General features: G+C 38.5%; 1 protein-coding gene and 1 long non-coding RNA gene across 4 annotated transcripts in view; one reads left to right on the forward strand and one right to left on the reverse strand.

Annotated features, from left to right (window-relative positions):
- The first annotated feature begins 82 nt into the window (after window positions 1–82).
- LOC139969378 (uncharacterized) lies at window positions 83–17,358 on the forward strand. Its single transcript, XR_011793708.1, has 4 exons — window positions 83–221; window positions 593–754; window positions 10,343–14,552; window positions 14,630–17,358. It is a non-coding gene; the product is annotated as an uncharacterized lncRNA (long non-coding RNA).
- Window positions 17,359–17,477: 119 nt separating this feature from the next.
- The window catches only part of LOC139969376 (lamin-A-like), a 29,425-nt gene continuing 25,877 nt past the window's right edge, over window positions 17,478–21,025 (reverse strand). For all 3 annotated transcript variants that reach the window (XM_071974269.1, XM_071974270.1, XM_071974268.1), the window contains exon 16: window positions 17,478–19,522. In XM_071974269.1, the coding sequence (XP_071830370.1) occupies window positions 19,382–19,522 (141 nt within the window). In that variant the 3' untranslated portion in view covers window positions 17,478–19,381. The remainder of the gene's footprint in view (window positions 19,523–21,025) is intronic.

Here is a 21,025-nt window from a genome sequence, read left to right on the forward strand (position 1 = left end):
TTATCGTTTAGATAATGACAATCTTTGAACTTTCATAACCGAGGACAACGCCGTGAGATAACAACTACAAGAGTTTCACAACCCTCTATTTACCGACACGTGGACGAAGTGCGCATGATGTCTTTTCAAATACGTACTGTCTGAGGGATCTAGTATCCTGAACCGTGGAACTGCGTGAAATGCATATTGTCACCGTGAAGTGTGCGGTGATTCTCCCAGAGGTAAGATGTGGTGTGTCCTATTTGCCAATTACTCAGTTGAAAACGAATTTGCGCGGTAACACTTGTAGGCAAGCTAGAGTATAGCGTAATGAGACAAAGCTTTATTAATAACTCGTGTGGCACACTATTAATGTCACAATTGTACGTAGGCTTAAAAATAATCAATATCAATTTTCCACACATTGGCCTCATTTAAAAAGGTAAGGCGGGATATGGGATTGGGTGGCTGAACAAGTGCTAAGCCTGTGAATGTTGGCATACCTTTCAATACCCAGCGGTATAGAGTCAATGTCAGTACCCTACACATGAAGTACACATCACCTGTAGTTCCTTTTATAGAGAGCAACAAAACTTGTTCTCTCTACTCGCAGTAACCATTTACAATACCAGTGGCGGATCTAGGATTTCTCCGAAGAGGTACCCGGCCGGGAGACAAATATTGGTAGAAATTTAGGCCACCTACCGAAATTTCTTCAGCAACGTACGTAAAGGCCCAAACAGTGCATAAGAACATCGATACGTTGGTACTGAAGGTAAGACATGCCCGTGAAGCGTATTAACAATTTTCACTATGTGGCCTTCAATTGTTTGGGCCAAATTCAGTATTTGCATCTAATATTTGGTAGCAAACAACAAACAGAAGAAGGATCCACCGAAGCCTCCCGTGAACCTTCCCTGGATCAGCCAAGTTGGTGTATTTATAACGTACAGTTCCTTGCAGGCCATAGCAATGTTTGCGTATTAAAATGCCATAGTAAGGAAAAGAAGCAAATTTGAGTAAAAGCGGTTGCGATGTGCAACGCTTTGCCAGACCTATAATTGTAATAGGATAGTACACTTCACGGACTCATTATTCAAAAGGTGCCAGCCATATTATTGCGGCAAGTTATAACGTTGTTCTTCCAGCAGACGTGTAGGCCTATTATAATAATTTGTGAAATAACTTCTGATATAGTAAGTCCCCTATATGCACAATATTTTCATATTTTGATATGTTTGTTGGCTTATTTATATCGGTAAAGTTTACGGGTAGGCTATATCCCACAACTTTGTTACAATAACCTGTGGATTGTTTCCATTCTTGTATAAGTCAATATACTGATGAAAAAGTTATAATTTGGAGTCAATCTCTTCTCAAAGTCTTATAATATAGGCCTATTTGTTAGAAATATACGGATAAAAATATGACTCAAAATATAGAACGTTAGATCACATCGACCAATACTGTCACCATTTGCGAATAAAATCCGATTTCAACGCCGATACGTATCGGCGTAGAGTTTGCAGGAGCTACCCGCCTAATATCTGTACGAGCTATAAGTATCAGTCAGAACGGATAGTGGCATAAACTATCCTATATCGGGTGTACAGCTATACCTGCCTGCATGGATGATCTTTTACTTATGATGTAGGTTATGCATGATTACTGTTAAAAGTTATTTCACGTTGCAGTGTGTGATTCCTCCAACAGACGTGCATCATATAATTATGTAATATTTAAACATTCACGATGTTGTGTCTATACCATCATTCCTGATGAAAATAACTCGTTAATGATTTTCAAAACTTCATCGATGTAACACACTCGATTTTGACAAATGAATTCAGTGTGCTTTAGATAGCAAGGAATTAATGCTTAATTCATTTCTATGTACGATTAACATTCATTGACTTGTCTGTGAACAATTTCTACATTGAAAAATTCGATTTTCTCATCGACCTCGTGTATACATAGACCTGAATGGTAAATCCAAATTAATTAGTTGGCATTCTACTACTGTAACTCCAATGGTTCCAATCACAACCAGAGGCGTCGGTAGCCAGGTCGAGCCCGGGACGATAATTGTTGTCATCCCCGGTTTTGTACGCTTCATGGTTCCTGAAGTAGACCTATATTATGAAAATGAGAAATATTATGTTTTATGTTATCCGATATTTTCCCAATCTCCTGAGACCCAAATTGGCCCCGGCTGTACTCCCTGTGAGCACCCCCCCCCCCTCCCCGACACACACCCTTCGTCAGGCCTGATCACAAGACTTGGAGCATATTTTGGTTAAAATATTTGTATTCAGTGATCATGTAACGTATTCTGTATAGTATATATATATAGTATATATCTTTATTTATTTTATAAGCCTTTATGATATTCTCAGTCAAGTTGTAAAATTACTTACATGGTGAATGTAATCAGAAGTGGTTGAAGGTCAGGCGCGTATCCAGGGGGGCGTTGGGGGCGCAAGCCCCCCGGGTAAGAAAAAGAGGAGAGAAAAAAAAGAGAAGAAAAAAGGGAAAAAGAGGGGGGGAAGAGGAGGAAGGAGAGGAAGGAAGGAAAAAGAAAAAGAAGAAGGAGAGAAAAAGGAGAAAAGGAGGGAGTAAAAGAAAAACGCCTAGACACAGGGAAGATAAAGAGGAACAGTCATAATTACAGCTCTGATCCCTATTATATACACAGGGTAGCCAGTGACGGATCGAGGATTTCGGAAGGGGCGTGCGCCTCAGCTTACCCCTTACACCGACAACTCCATTTGTGACGATTCCAATTTTCCTATCTCACTAATGTATATATATATATATATATATATATATATATATATATATATATATATATATATATGTATATATATCTATATATATATATATATATAAATATATATAGGCCTATATATATATATATATATATATATATATATATATACTATATATAGTATATCATGACGCGTGTGTGTGTATGGACGCCTTAAAAAAATTGTAGAAATTGTGCTATTTAACCAACTGTGGCTGGTCTTGAACTCGACCGAGTCGTCGAGGAACATGACTTCGGTATTAGCCCAGGATCTATATGCTCACTGCACTAGACATATGTCTTTCGATGCAACACTGCCATGCAGAATTAAAATGTTATACAACGCGAACTGAATGCTAATTGTTACCCCACCCCTAGTACCGTAACTCATACAATGAATCTAAAAATAAATTCCGCATGGGATTTGAGAATTGAGCACATTCCATGTGAATATCATGTAGTGGATCCAAAAGCGTATCATTTCCGGCGAGGGGGGGGGGGGATGAACGCACCCATCAATTTTTGAGATTGTTCCCATCTGCATGAAAACGCGCGCCCCACAACCTACGCCCACCCCTCTAATCGCTTCCCGATGAGTTACAAAACCAGACCGATCGTTTACAAAAGTCTACTTGGATTATTTTTTTCCCTGATTTTTTTTCTGCAGGCGCCCATGCATTTCCCCAAACTAAATTTCTAAGCCACGAGATCTAAAACTTAAGGAGGCATGGGAGCATCATTGAGTCTGGGAAATATTGTTTCCGGTGATCTGGGTGGAGTATTTGCCAAAAACTTCTTGTACGCTACGCGCGAACCCATGGTCGCGCTGCGCTTAGATAGTATCAGAGAACAGACACGCACCCCACCATTATCCAAGACTGATCTGCGCCCTTGCACCAATATGTTAACTGTATCTGAATTTTCGAAATTTCCCGGACAAACATTTCTAAACGTGGAGGTTTTTCTGTATTGGCTGTCCATAGATGAAATTTTGTGCAACATTATGGGTATGATTACAAGTGAATTGATTACACGAGAAATGTGAATTTTCAAATTCTGAACGAATAATGGGCTTAAATCCTTGAAAAGTGGGCCGCGACGTAGAATCACCTACAAAAGCAATGATCCACAGGAGATGCGATAAGGTCGAACATGATGTGTGACTGGTGACAATCTTCAAAAAGGTAACGGATGGAGAGAACAAAATATTGTGAAAATACTTGGCTACTTAGACAATAATGAACATCTAGTTGGTCATTTTCAAGCCCGAGAAGTGCCATTTCCGGTGATCGGGGGGGGGGGGGTGTCAAAACTAGAAATTATCTTGTACGCTGCGCGCCAACCGATGGTGGCGCTCCGCTTAGATAGTAATTCGCGCCCGGGTTAGAAAATCCTGGATACGCGCCTGAAGGTTGATGTCTTGTTGGTTCTCCAGTATTTCACTATATGTGTTTGGATTGCTGTCGAGGTTCATTATATAATGTAGGCAGGCCTATTGCCGCCTTGGATTGGCATTCGAAACTATAACTATATAACTTCAACAGACAAGTAAAAAATATCTACATATTAACTTAAATACGGAAACACTTGCATATTTTAAAATGTTTTTATAAACATCGTAAACTGTTCTATTTACGTACTTATAGTGTAACCTTATTGGAATGCACCACAAATGATATATGCTATGTACAGCTGTGGGGATATTGATATGTGCATTAATGTGCCTCATAATTGAGGAGGGACAGGAACGGGGGATCAGATACTATCTCGTTTCTGATCATGTATTCGAAACTACCGGCGTATTGTCACCATTCAGGATTACTTTTCAAATTATATACGGATACTTTAGAAATGGGGCAATGTGACGATCACGGTACCACTCCCTGGACCAATCAAGCAGGTCATAAACGTAGCCTCATACTGTTTATGATATACTGTAGCTTACATATAGTCCCTAGTATCCCACAGAGGCTTCATAAGAGAAGACGTGCACTGCCTTTAATCATAATTATAGCTATATGGTTGTTATAGGCCTACATGATTTGTTGCGGCCTTGCAATTCTTTGCATGGAAGTTTGTTCCTTTCTTACTGCTGTGTGATGTGACTCTATTTAACACTACAATCTTCGGTGAACCTATAGTCTAGTACATTAAGTCATGAAGTATCAATTTCTGTGTAATTTCTTTTCTTTTCTTTCCTCTTTTGTATATGGTGTTTGTAGTTTTGGGAGAAAGTGGATCACCGAGATATGCAGCTTATTTTTGGCATCGAAGTTTGCTGCATGTTGCTATAGATTTATTTAGTAAATTCGGATCTTTGTAAACGAAATCGAACTTAGGCTACTGCTAGAAGATGAGTCGTTTCCGTAAAGTTTCACGGAAACGTTTTAACTTTATTGGGATATCATACGGGAGTCGGATGAGGGCTGGGGGGGGGTGGGGGAGGGTAGGATTGAACAGGCCAGTTAGGTGTATTTTAGATATGACATCGATATTCAATCCTTTTTGCTAACATTGCTGTAAGAGCACTTGTGTGCCTAATATAGGTCATTGCAAAGTGTTGTAGGAACAGAAACAGCACATCGTGACCTTCAGTGTCATGAAGGTCACATGTTCGCCCGAATCCCTCCATCTTTGAAATCGATGCCTGCTATGTGATATGTCTCTACCATTCGGTACAGGCTGTAGCAATAGAAAGGTTGCCATGAACACTTTTGGTAAATAATCGTGTTTTTATTTCTTTCTTTTTTCTCTCAACATAATTGAGCACTTTTCGTCCCTGATTTTTAAGTCTTTTGGTCGTATATGTCCTGAACTCTTCCATCCACATGTTGTCATCACCATATTTCATATACAGACCAATCGTTTACTTGTTGCTTGTGTGAAACAAAATTGGAAATTGGACATTAAAAACTGTTTAGGTTTAGCAATACCGATCATGGTATGAATCAAAGTCAAGGCTTTGGTCACAATTACAATCTTTACCAGCCACAAATATATTGGTATGAGTCTTCGTGGACAGAAAATTAAGTCATCTCCTCTGCCATGAATGTGTTCCTATAAGCCTATACCTATAGTGTTCTGTTGCTTATTACAAATATATGTATACATTTTTCACGAGGATATACAATTCAGTGTATTAATTTTCACTTAAACGGTGGAGGGAAAATGTTACAATAAACCACGAAGGTCGAGTTAAGGTTAATTATGACTAGGTCAGGTTAGCTGTCTGTCATTGCTGGTAACTTGAAATATTTCATTGTGGATGATTATATTGTCTATATGATACTACACAGATAATTTATTCATATAAGTAATGTACTGTGTATATATGTTCATGATTTTGGGGAACGGATCCTTTGTCCAATGGTGGTTTGTCGTCTATATATAGTAGAGGAAGGTATCAGCTGATTGAAATATAACTTATATGCAACATCACATCCATTATGAGACTATCACATGCTTCCGATGTGAGAAGAACAAATTGACATTGTCTGAAAATCATCATTCATAATGACGCGGAATCTACACACGAGCACCTGTATCTGTCCATTGTGCATATAGTCTCTAGGTTACTATGCAGTGTCTACGTGCAGTACATGATGGGTGGGAGAAACAAAAACTAAAATAGGTGATTTATTAAAGTCTGACTGATTACAGTGAGCACAGTTCATATCTACAAACTGTGAACAAAGTTCAAGGGCATCTGTGTAAAACATATGAGTCTAATACAGCCAATGAGTTTCATTTCATGAAGACCCATACACATGCATGTGCACCACTGTGCGTCATTATATAGGCGAACTTAGTACATCTGTACATTGAGAATAATGGCTGCATAATCAGTGTGATCAAACGATACTTTGATGATGAAACCTGGGTATGTCTGCATTATACCTATAAGTAAAGACACAGTCACAATACTTTCTTTTTTATTTGCCGAGTGTTTTTGTTTTTTGGTGAATATTTCAAGTACTAGGCGTATGCTATGGTATGTCTGTAGTACGAATGATGTTTACAGAGGTCTGCTAAATACAAGGAATTTTTCATTTCTCATTTTTTTTCCCGAGGTATCTTGTTACACGTGATGAAGTGTTTTTTCTTTGTTTTGAGGTTGTTGTTTTTTCCTCTTTTTTTGTGGTCATTAGTTGGCCTATTTCCATTACTAATGTATTCTTTCCTGCCCGGCAAAGTAGCCTAATGGTTGGCAGGGGCGTAGCGAGCGGGGGGTGTGGGGGGTGTCACACCCCCCCCCCCCCAATAATTGGGTCGCTGTCGGCAAATTTTGGGTCTGTCGGCAAAAGGAGAAAAGGTGAAGAGAGCGGAAGGGGAAGAAAGAAGGAAAGCTGAATAGAAAAAGGAGAACGGGAGCTTCTTCCGTGCCAAATTTGACTTAAAATATGCACCAGATTGCATCTAAGGACGTTCAAACTAATTTTTCCAAAGGGGGAGGGGAAGACCCCCTACCCTTAAACCCCTCCCCCATTTCAGTCACCACTTCCAGATCCGTCGGCAAATCAAATTTGACTTAAAATATACATCAGATTGCATCTAAGGACGTTTCAAAACTAAAAATGAGACCCCTCCCCCATTTCAGTCACCACTTCCAGATCCGTCGGCAAATCAAATTTGACTTAAAATATACACCAGATTGCATCTAAGGACGTTTCAAAACTAAAAATTTTCCAAAGGGGAGGGAGACACCACCTCCCCTTAGACCCCTCCCCCATTTCAGTCACCACTTCCAGATCCGTCGGCAAATCAAATTCTTCACACCCCCCAACAAAAAACCCTTCGCTACGCCCCTGATGGTTAGGTTACTCACCTTGTGTATAGGCCATCAGTGAGACGATCTCACTCAGTGCTAGTTTGCAACATATGCGGCGCTAAGTCCCTATTTATGATAGACTTGGGTTTGTCAGTATGTAATGCCCTATAACCAGGGTTGAAGAGAGATAGCAACATTATATACATAGCATGGTTTACGTCAGAGAGAGATTACGTCAGAGAGCCATGCTATAGTACTTGTAGACGACACTTGGATGCCATCGTAATTCTGTTGTGATTCCTACCAACACCGTCTTCACCGGTCTTATATGGTTCATTGTCTCTCAGTCAAGACTTGCATGTCTAATCATCATAGCTATGGAGCCAGTGGAATGGGGAACTTGGGGTGGCTTTTGGGGTAGTTCTTACCTTTCTTGTTTCACCGCTTATCTTGAAGTTCCAGTGTCGAGAATGTTACATGAGAGATGATATAGACGTACATATAATAAATGTATATATGTTATCAACTTAATATATAGGCAGCTGGTTCTTATAAACTCTGACTCCCAATCACTTTCCTCGCTCCAGCTGAATGAAAGATAACTTCATATGTATCTAAAAGATGACCATGAGGAAAAGTTGACCTCTGTACATACTCCTGTATATCATGACCTATGACCAGCATTGCCTGCAGTTAGGTCATCATAAACGAAATTGAAAAAAAAATATATAATCCTTTAATCTAATGTTTTCTTACAGTAAACATTGCGGCATAGAGGCGTCACGAACCGTTGAATCATTAGGTCGTGTTCGTAATACTGAACTCTGCTAGACAGGCATCTCATACAAAGCAAACATGGTGCTACATAAGGGCGGTGTGCAAACTATATAAGCGAGTAGATATTATATTATATTCCTGTTAATTAGTAACGAAAATGGTCCGTGATGTGAGATGTTGTTTCACAACCGAAGCTTTAGAAGTAATTAAAAAGAGCAGCCAGTAAGAATTACCTCACATTTGATTTGTGGAAATGGATTTGATCAAGGTGCATGGTGATATTTCATCAGGACACAGCCATGCTTGCAGCTGGTGTATAACCGACACATATTGTGCTATACTCAAACACTTTCTTTGTTTGAAGGTAAGATACAGTAGCCTATATATACTTGTCTATGTTCAGTCACAAATTAACGCTATTTCTAACGTTTCTTTGCTGTATAATTTTGCTGATTATTTATCTTTTATTTTTATATTTGCCTATCGTCAAGATTTATACTTGTCTTTTATTTCCACATATTAATTTACAATATTGCATACTACCAACTATTGTGCCAGCACGTTCAGCCTGTGTCGGTCTAATATCCATTAACCACAAGGCTGCAATGTAAAAATAAATTGAATGTTTTACTTTGTTTAAATACGTTATCTTGCCTTTATAAATTTGGGCATAAATTTGAGGTTAATTAAAGGTGAAATATAGGCCTTTATGTAACATTGTTACTTTAAGAACAACAATATTTATCCGAACGAACTTCTATGGGACATTTTGCGGGCAGTCTTTTATCGCCTATGAATTTCAAGGCAGCATAGAGAGCTGTAGAATAAAGTCACCGGTAGCAAGGAACTTCATAACATGACTCAATGATTAATACCGAGTTTACGTCAGTCTAACCAAAACCGTGGCGTCATGATACAAATTCTAATCCCATTTACCGGTGTTTTCAGATCTACGCGCTGATCGAGTTTTTAGTTGTAGACAGATACAGTTTATCACTAAGAGAGTAAGGCTTTTACGTACAGTGCAGCATGAGATCATAAATCAATGTGGATAAAGGCGTTCAGATCCCGGAGTTCCTCTGCCCACGTCACATTCTCCGTGTTTTTTTGACCTGTAGACTAAACAGACGAGTATATGTCAATACACATTGCATGTGTACTCATCCAACAGTACAGCATATCATTGATGCACGGCCATGTATGTATCAGACATAGTGGCCTTCACGTGCCTCTTTCAATTTTGAGTTATATCACGAGACAGGTTTTACCAAATTCACTGCACTTTCTCCCTGAATTTCCTGTTATATCAGTTCCATTGTAGGACTATGGACAAGACTAAGTGTGGTATATGGGTTTACTTCAGGCTTCTTTTTGTAGCATTATAAACGTGGATGAATGTATTGGTTGGCGCCCTCTTATCGTAATAGGGTGTATGTCTTGTTGGTACACGTCGGTGTTGTCATGTACAGAAAAACTGTTGTAAGAGTATAATGTACGGAACATTGGAACTATTTTTGCTCAAATGGTTGTTTTAATCTAAAAATGAAGATAATAGTCAGTGGCATGACGAACATTTGAAAGAAGTTCTTGTTTCGTCAACTGAGAACCCTGTCAACGCCGCAAGGTATTTGTATACTGAAGTAAAACCCTTTAATTTTCATTAGAAGGCCATTTCACCAACCTACTGAGTACGTAGGCTGTATGAACATTACTATACTAGATTGAAATAAAGAAATTTAGTTTGCTGCTTCTGCATGTGGGTTTACACAATCACTGCATTAAAGAATCCCATACTGAGTTTCTTTGCAGGTTGTGATAACACAATACTTGTACAGTGTACGTCTGTGAGGACTGCTTGTCAGTGATCTAAGGAATCAAACATTGACTGTTGGTAGGACAAGTTAAGTTAGTTAATGCTTTACATGCCATACTCCAACATAAACATTTAACATTGAAATAAACGATATTGATAAAGTACAGTCAGACAAGCAATATTGATCATTTGTTGACAGATCCAATAGCAAGGCGAACCCTAAGACCGAGAATGTTCCAATCACCCCAGTTTTGGTGTGAACGGTGTTCCCTGGCTTCAATATAGTATCAACATTGTGCATAAGTTCCTGCCATACTTTAAGAACGTTATTTGGTTGGCTGCAGCTACACGGATTCAACGACCACTTCAACGCTGGAAGTCGATGGACAGTTTCGCAAACTTGACCGCGATGAAAAAGTGATAGCATTACTGCCTTTGTTTCTAGATGTCTGTGCGCTGGACTACACAACATTTCAGAGACCATACTGACTGAGAGAGACGCTTACAGCACACGACGTGTTAACCATGTTCCTTGAGAACAATGCTACATAGAATCGAGCAAAAGTACGGGAGGCTATGACAAGTACTATGAAGAGGAAGTGACTTCATGATTCGACAAATGCTGTTCTGTTGTATTCAAAGGTTGATTACGTGGGTTGCTGTCCCGCGGCACAAGAGTGAAATTGATCCATCTCTTGTGCGTGCGACAGCGACTGATGTAGTCCCTGATCATCTTATGGATACAACTTAGACGGATCAAGCAGAAGTTAAGATCAATTATAGGTATGATAAACCATGCACTATTTATAAGGTATACCTACCAAAAGTACCCCATGTTGTATGTTCTATTAAGTAGGTGATAATACAAATCAGGGGCTAGTATTTTAATGAAAATATGCTGCACGACATATTAAACTTTCTAAAATGACCAAAAAAGAGGTTTCGTGACATGCTTTAGGAACTTCATTTTTCTAAGTTTCAAGCTTTGCAATCGAGGAGTTTTCTATCTGACTTTTTGTCATAATTCTTTACTTCCAGCTTTTGAGATGAGTTTTAAAAAAAAGAAGGGATAAAAGGTATGGAACCAGAAGCGAAAGGTGCTATATGGCGTGTCATCTGTATCGGATCAAGGGAAACATCATAGACCCATTTAAACCGGTATATATCGAGTTAAATGGACTAACACCAGTTTAAATCGACGTATACCAGTTTAAAATCGGTATAAGTCCATTTAATCCGACATACCAGTTTAAATCGACATATCGTCCATTTAAACCTCATTAACATATTCTACTTCGAGAGTGATTTACAGTTCTGCAGTTATCAATGTCTTACCAAATTCCGGTGATCCATGCGCCTTCTACACGGGAACTTGAAATACCTGGAATACAGCAGAACTGTTAATCATTCCTGAAATCGTTGATATTAATACATTAATAAGGGGAATAAATGATTGGTAGATCTATTAAAACTAAATTTTATGAAGTAAATTGTAATCTATACACGCACACACATACAGGGGCGTAGCCAGGTTTTTGGTTTGAAGGTGGGGGGGGGCAGATTCAAATTTCTGTCCCCATTTTCAAGCATAAGCGGTGGATTGCCATCCTGGGTGAGGGGTATAAGAGGAGGGGTGTCCCCCTCCCCTTTTGAAAAATCTAAATTGCGTGCACTGACCGGTGTTGCATATATTACTAGTTATCTATTAACGCGATAAAAGCAAAACCCTTTGTTTCTTTTAGCGATCAAGCTAATTAACATGCTATTTTTGTTTTCCGAAAAGGGCCTAAATGCAAAATGGTCCTACCATTTCCACTACATTCATGTACGAATTTTTCCTCTTTTTTAATTCAAAAGTTTATAACTTTTTGGGGATTTTTTTTACAAATAATGAAAGCGCCTGCACGGTTGAAAACCATCCGGTTATATCACACATTGAAAAAAAAACAATATATACGCATAAATACCCCCCCCCCCTTACCCTGCCCGCAACATCGGCCATATCCCCCAGGTTCGAGTACGCCACTGCCAGTGGTAAGTTTTGCCTTAAGTAGACTTCATTACGACAATATCAACGTTTGCTTATCTTAGACAAATCGCCAATCTTAGACGAACAGAAATTGGTTTTCGGAGCTCACGTGTCACTACAGGCGCGTAGCCAAGGGGGGGCGAAGGGGGAAGCCGCCCCCCCCCCTTGAGCATATTTTTTACAAATTTTTTTAAGGTTTTTATGATATCGCTAGTATTTTCAAAAGAGAAAATGCTAAGATGCAACTAACAAGGCATGGGAAGTGCCATTTCCGGCGATCTGGGAGGCATTTACAGCCAAAATTTTCTTGTACGCTTCGCGCCAACCATGGTGGCGCTACGCTTAGATAGTTTGCAATGCAGAATCTACAGTTTCGCCCCTCCCTTGGCAAATTCCTGGCTACAAGCCTGTGTCACTAGTTTTTTTAGATTATCTTAGGTCCAATATGTTGTTAAACTGATCTAAAGTATAGTTGTGGAACTTGTCCTCGTGACTAGACAGTTCTTTTACCAGAGTGTGATAGTCACCGAGCTCCTCCCGTCTTTCACTGGACATCTTTCACGTTTACTCCTCCATAATTGATAGAGGAGCATATCTTCGTCCATTTCGTGGTCTGCCATGTTTCTCACTTAATAACTGAATTGCATTGAAGTTCAGACGTACGCGCGCATACAGGTTGCTACATACAATACGCACTCCTTTTAAATATCGCTGTAGTGTGACCTGTTCCCCTAATCCGATTTATATGAGCGATTTTTATGTCGGATCAGTTTCCGATCCGATATCGCTGTAGTGTGACCCCGGGTAAAGAGACAAGTTAAAGACTCGAGTCTTATAAGGTACGCGACAGAGACAAGTATACTTTCAACCTATACTGTAGAGCTCTTGGGGACACAATCGCAGTAATCAACTGTAAAGACTTATTGCAGTAAAGACAATAAAGACAATCGCAGTAAAGACAATCGCAGCAAAGACTTATTGAACTACGTATCGTTGCGTATGCTGCTACTTAACTGAGGGATCCATACTAATTGATAATAAAAATAATAATAATACTACGACTTATAATGCGCACACACCACTCAAATAATGTTCATAGCGCAATTGACAATTAGAAATTATACAAATAATACAAAATAATACAAAAACAATGACAGAAGAAAAACTTAATTGTTCAAGATTATATAAGAGCTTTCGTCATTAAGTGGGATTTGATGCTATTCTTAAAGTTAGAGAGAGTAGATGCTTGTCTAATTTTTAAGGGGAGTTGGTTCCATAAGCGAGGGGCAGAAACAATAAATGACCTACCCCCCAAGAATGTTTGGACTTAATTTCAGATAATCAAAAATAGAGAGCTGGATCTTAGATTACGAGAGGGGACATAAATATGTAATAAGCTAGAAATATACATTGGACCATGTCCATTAAGTGATTTATAAACAATAAGGAGAATTTTATACATATTACGATATTTTACAGGTAGCCAGTGCAGTTTTTTAAGACAGGGTGGATATGACAATGCTTATGAGAATGAGTTACAATCTCCCAGTTTCTATTACGATATCTATGGAATGAAGGAAATATCAGTAGAAGTAGTTTTTTTTCTTTCATTTTTTCCATTCACACCTAAAACAAGCTTTTTAGGTTTTGAAGAGCAGTAGGCCACCTAGCTGTTTCGTGGCTGTCACTTCCTGAATATGAACACGTACCCTAAATGACCATTAACCACCCCTCCGTGGTCCCTCAAATGACCTTTGACCTCCACCAAAATCAATTTTTTTTTTGTACTCAATGTTATACACCTTCATACCAAGTACATTTTCCCAAGCTACCAATATTGAGATATCATGTTTACAAGGTTTTCACAATTTAACCTCTGATGACCCCAAATGACCTTTGACCTTCACCCAAACCTATAGACCTCTTGTACTCAATGTGGCTCATATACCTAATAAATATGAGATCTGTCCAAGCTTACCTTCAGATATCCTGTTACAAGGTTTTGATAATGACCCTGGTGACCCCAAATGACATCCACAAAAACCAGTGTGATTCTTGTACTCAATGTGGTCCTTCTACACACCAAATATGAAAATGGTCTAACCCTCCCTTCTTCAGATATCATGATTTTCAAGCTGGACGTCAAAAACGCCCACAAGATTGCGATTATCATCGAAACCAAAAAGATTGTTGGATCTTGTATCCATCTCTATGGTAGAACACCGATGTCCTTTTGTTACAATTCACTTATAATGTAAACTGACCACACTGAATAGGAATCTAGGACAAAATGTAGACATGTAGAAGGTGGAATGTGTGCCCCTCCGCTTTTGGACAATGTTAATCTGGTAGAGCACAGACATGACATAATCAAGAGCAGGCCTATAGATCAGCACAGGAGTAACACAACATTTATGTCATGGGAGGCACACACTGTGTAGATCAGTGAAAGCACAGTCACGTTTGTACATTGCGGCTGCGTATATAGTTGGATAGGCCTACCCTACATTATAGTAGGATAGCCTGGATAGGCTTACCCTACATTAAAGTAGTTCTTGTTTTGGTCTCTGCAATTGTCTGTGCAAGGTATTTGCGTACGTCTCTGTTTTTAATGATTGATGTGTAATTAAAGTATAACAGGCAGGAAGGTAGATTTTTCAACATTTGTAAATCCGTTGAATATAATTTTTTGGGAAATCAAATCTGGGACATTTTCGGGACACTTGAAAATCGGGGGACAAAACATTTGATACGGGGACTGTTCCCATAGGCGTAGGAGCCTCATTTGATTTGGGGGGGCTGTAACGACTTGCCCGAAAAATATAACCAAAATTTTTCGCGCGCTCCGCGCGCGTTTCGCATGTTAATGTGCTTATCATATAGGCATTCTTCGGTAATTACATCACATGCCAATAACAAACAATCATTTTCCGTGTTTTTACCCTTCCATATTGGTTAGAATTATTGGGGAAGTCGTTACAACAATAATGATAATAATATAATTAACCATTGAAAAACACATTGCAAATTCTTCTTCTTTTCAGTAGGTGCCAGTGGCGGAGCTATAGGGGTAGTGGTCAGGGGGGAGAGAATGGTCTGTAGGGGCGCTTTTTCGACACTATCTAAGCGGAGCGCCACCACAGGTTGGCGCGGAGCGTAAATTTTTTGAGTAAGGATATTCCCTAGATCGCCGGAAATGACCCTTTCCAGGCCTTGCTAATTTCAAGATAAACGAAGAATAAATAGGTGTCATCGCCATTTGTCAGAAAATTGCACCAACAAAATGTGACAAATGTCAAAGGTATTTGAGAGCGCAATAAAAAAGTTAGTAATCGCGAATAAGTAAAGAGTGGTAAAAAGCTGAAAAGGGCACCAGCAGTCCATTTCGTCATTTCGTCAGAGGGGCATCCGCCCCCTCTGACTGTATGGACGCTCCGCCACTGGTAGGTGCCCGAAAAATTCTCAGCTTATTGCCCGAATTTTCACCAAAAAACTTGAAAAACACATTGCAAATTATTTTCTTTCAGTAGGTGCTGGAAAATTCTCAGCATATTGCCCGAATTTTCACCAAAAATTTGAAAAACACATTGCAAATTATTATTCTTTCAGAAGATGCCAGAAAAATTCTCAGCATATTGCCGAATTTTACCCCCCAAAAAATGAAAAACACACTGCAAATTATTATTCTTCCAGTAGGTGCCCGAAAAATTCTAAGCATATTGCCCGAATTTTCACCAAAAATTATGGTTGGGGGGCTGCAGCCCCCCCGCCTCCTACGCCTATGACTGTTCCCGAAAATCGGGCATGCAGACTTTCCAACATTGAGGAAAATTTTTGAGTGTGATCAGCGGCAGTGGGGAGGGGTCTAAGGGGAAAAATTTTCGTATTTTTGAATGCCTAGATGCAAAATGGTGCATTCTTTTTCAGTTTCTCTGAGTAATTTTATATTGAGAATTTCATCATCATATATATATTATTGAACTCAGTAATCACTTGCTAACATAATTGAACATTTATATCGGAAATTGAAGCGCACTTCTCAATCTCTAGTACCAACACCTCTCCCACCCGGTGTTTTCCACCACCACCATGGCAAACGCACTACTCTTGTAAGTGTAAGAACTCAAAGTTGCTTTGTGTTGTAGAGCTATGTAGCCTTCTTAGCATCTTTCAGGACTTGTTTGTTTTGAAGGCTCATAGTTGTGGCATGGTCCTGGAAGATTGATCTTCACCATGAGAAGGGAAGAGAGAGAGCCCTCGAGTTGCAGCATCCCACGGTCATCCTGCTTGATTTTGCGGATAACGGAGAAGACACTTTCTTCTCCAGCATTGGAATGTGGGATGGTGAGGACCACTTCTGCAACCTTGGCGAGCATTGTCGTCGTTCCAGGAATTGTCATCTCTCTTAGATGGCTCCAGAGGATGTCTATTCTCCAGGTCAGGCCAACTCCTTCTCATGCAGCATGTGAGCCAAAGCTAACTTGACCGGAGCAGCCAATAGGGACGAAGATAAATCTCAGCAATACGTGAGCGCTGAGCGACGATGCATGGGTCATGGCTAGCATATGCTTAGGGGCACTTATCGGTTAAACAGTGGATGCTAGATGAAACCAAAAATATTTTAATTATGTCGCTAACCTGATTTTAGACCTAGGTTTATATGGATTTCGCTCCATGGTTGCACACACGGTTTTCAGAGATTGTTTGTGGATTGCGTGTGATAAAGTGCACATACCGTGTGAACGTGTGAAGGGCTAGAAATGCGTGTGTCACACGCCAAATGCTTTGTTGGAATGTCTGGGCATGTCTGGTCACCTTATTATAATGGTCTTGTTATCTTGAGGCCATCTTTCTTTGCACCTGACTTTAAACTTATTGCAACTTTTTCCTCTGGTGTCCCCTCTATTACCACTCACTCTTCCTTCTGTTCCTCTCATTTGAGCAAAATCCTTTAAGTATTTTAATGTGTATTTGATAAACAAACTTACATGATGTGGACTGAAGAAACTGCAATAAAGTAGACTTATATACTCCACAGACTTGAAATGGTATTTAAAAGAGAAAGTTTTGCAGAGAATGTATATTACAACTGTTAAGTATTTTTCACAATAACTCCAAAAGTAATTTGAGGTGCAAGAAGTTCATGTTTCTATTCTTTTCTGTTATGGTCTTTGCCTCTCTGACACTTTCAGCAATTGTATGACATTCTATTGGAATTTTAGCATGTGAGAATCAGAAAATTATCCTGATCATTTCAAACAACAAAGATTAACATATACAAAATAAAGAAGGTACAAATACAAAGTTTGCTTTAGTGTATCTTTAATTCTTGACAAATATATGATTTCTTTATACAGTCCATTGCACACAGCACATCAGTCATTCTGCTAACAAATCAGTATCACAGATCATCAAATCATCATAAAATATAAAAGATAAATTAATAGCGTCTTTTGAAAGTATAAAAGATAAATTAATAGCGTATTGAATTTTCAGTCTCTTGTTTCACACAGTTTTAAAGCCAGCTCTTTTTACAAGATAAGATAAGATGTAGAAGAGAAAATAAAACATCATACAAAAGTACTTAATAAAACCTTTCAGTTATTATGGAATACACAAAAAAAATTAAAATCAGCTTAATCAATATTTTTCCTTCTGATTTCTCAATTGCTAATTCTTAATAATAGGCTTGGGATGGAACATGAGTAATGAGCAAATGACACATCTTTGTGTCATCGACTTAGTACACAAAATATCAGCTCAAAGAAAAATGACTGCTCATGCACTCTTAATTCAATGACTATGCCGTTTATTCTCCAGAAAGCCTTGCCATTCTCCATAGGAACACGTTAAGATAAAGAATTGTTTTAAAGCTTTCTTCTTGTAAAAAAGGCAAATGTAGTTGAAAGAAATGTGTTATCTGAATTGTGAATAACAGGTCTTGCAGTAGTTCTTAGAAAAGAAATAAATTCTAACTATTTATACATGAAGACAAACATCTTGAAGTATTATTCTCTTCCCAATACTAGAAATATCTTGTTTTAAATGCAAAAGTGATTTTAATCATATTTCAACAACAAAAAGTAACCAACCCTAGACACAATCTACATCATAGATGTGAAAATAATAGATGTTGAGCAATGGCACACAATGAATGGTATGATGTGCTTAAAACAGATGCAAAACATTGAGCTGAGGGGGTTAAAAGTCTTATGATGTGACAATCCAAAGTCTTTCATTATGTGTTGAACCTATTGATCGTACACATACTTCATTTGCAAATAAAACTTCCTCCACCAATGTAAATAATGTTTGGGAAAGAAAGATATGGATGTCCTTGGAATTTAGAGTCTGATCTACTTGATTCTTCTAAATGAACTATTAAATGGAACAACAGGACGTGCTCTTCATATGTTGGAGTTTGCAATGACTCTAGCACTGTTGACATTAGTATCAGATATAGACAAAGACACTTGTTGTTTGTGCATTTTCCACATCTGTGTAGAAGTGACAACAGATGTTTTCTGCTAATTTTCTCTGCAACCAATTATTTTAGGGTTGTTTAGTGCAGTTTTTGAGATTCAAGAAAAAGGACCTAAGTGATACAGAAAATATGTCAAACAGGTTGATTTCACTTTGCTTAGCCGAACAGCTAGTTATTATTGAGGCTTGTCTGCATTGTTTTGAAGCCCCAGAATTGGTGCACATGCAAAACAATAGAACAATTCTGGAGACAAGGAAATTTGTTTTCTGATGGATCATGTCACAAAATGTGTAACAATATTGTGTAATATCTGTTCAGTTTACTATACATATTAGGCATGTTACATACTCTGCATATCTCACCAATGACAAATCTTAATTCATTTTACCAAAGTCTGAATCTTTGAAAACATGATTACTACTGATATTGTCAAGGTTAATGGAGTGACTCAAGCTTTCAGGAAAGGTAAACAACTTGATAGATTGTAAGTTCAGTTTCCAGTAACTTTAAACCTGACCAGGATCCTACATGTATTAGCTGCTATCATTCTAAACAATTAACAATTTGAAACTAATGACACCAACATGTAAATATAGTTCTCATGTCACTTCCTCAATCCTGGGTCTTTTACCTAAAGGTTGTAATAAACCTTTCACCTAAACCTTAGACCTTTACAGTTTTCGACATTGGGAATAATTATTCTGTGACAAGGAGAAACAATGTCATTACCATGATGAAATAGCATATGATGGATTGGGCATTGGAGGCTTAAAGGCGACGTGCTGCTGGCCGGCAATCAGGTTCATGTTAACATCATCTTGGTTGTGAGGTGGTAGAAACGGCCTTGCACTGAATCTAATAGATCCCTGAAGAAGATAAAATAATCAACTATTAACACTCATGAAATAGAAGGAGAAAATGAAACACGGATTGTCTGAATAGCAGGATGCTGAATTGTTTGTTTACCATTCACTTGGTAAGCTCTTCCTGGTCTCATTAAACTTCATTTCCAAATAATCAGTGTACGGAAGCAGCATTACCAACACTGGTTTACATACAACAATATAGCAGCACATTCCTGAATGATTGTACAAGCAAACCAGCAGAACAATGCAATCTAAACTTGCCTTAAAAGACCAGTGCCATGTAGTCTAACTAATAATGGTTATGATAAACTGCTCCCCTTCTCTGGCAAAGATGCCCAACCAAACTGCAGCATTCAAAATAAAAATAGCTTCCCTCACTGGAACAGAGATTTACGGTCTACTGTTGATTGTGAGTCAGTTTAACCTACTACCCCGCTACAAAGTCTCATAAATGAACCGGTGGATCACAGAAAATAAATCACACCGAAAGATCAAACAAGGGCCAATTATATGAGAGATTTTTAGGAAGAGTATTCCGTAAACAAGACACACATTCTACCTAACAATAGAATGTCATCGCAGTTTGTCACCTCTCCAATTGGTGTGCTTACATTAAGATCCTAAAACATAGGTTGGTACTTAAAAATAAGGTAAATGATTTTGAAACAACAAGTGTGCACTTCTATGCGGATGTCTCTACATTAGCCTATTTTATACATGAGGGAGAGGGGCTGATATTTTAAGTAACGATAGCAATAAAGTAGATTTAGATGCAGTAGGTCCAAGGTACTTTTTAAGAAAAGTCACCCAGGAAAGAACCTGGGCAAGAAAAACGAAGGTTATGCTGAAGTGAAGACTTATGTTTTCATGTATAGGTATACAGTATACATGAAATAGCTATACCAACATAATCAAGTCCTTAAACAATAAATATTTTTATTCAAAAATTCAAGTTGGTGGTCTAAGAGTTGGTGGTCTAAGATTACATTGGCATATGAATTGGCCTTGATGCAAATATTCTGTTTTGAATTATTTGCCCAAATTTCCAACTGTCCTATTGATACAGATCATAGATTTGAAGTAGCAACATGTTCAGTGTATGGATACAATTGCCATTAATTGAGACTGATATGTACTGTGCATGAAGACACTCAGGTTGAATTATTCAGCTAATAATAAATGAACATGAATAACTCAACAACAAATATCTCAAGTTTCACTGTACATATCAACCCAGCATGCTTTTGTCTTGTTCTTGAGAATGAATGTAAACAGTCACAAATCAAATCATTATAATCAGCTGAAACATCATTTGATGATGTGGATTTATTGTTTACTGCATGCAGATAGTACATAAAGCACCCAGCACACAGGAATGTGGATGGGCATTTATCTATTGCTGTATACATGTAGTACATAAAGCAACAGCATACAGGGAAGTGGTTTTATATATTACTGTACACATGTAGTACATACAGCACCAGCACACAGGGATGTGGATTT

Source organism: Apostichopus japonicus, chromosome 7 (assembly GCF_037975245.1).
Source record: "Apostichopus japonicus isolate 1M-3 chromosome 7, ASM3797524v1, whole genome shotgun sequence".
Taxonomy (NCBI): Eukaryota; Metazoa; Echinodermata; class Holothuroidea; order Aspidochirotida; family Stichopodidae; genus Apostichopus; species Apostichopus japonicus.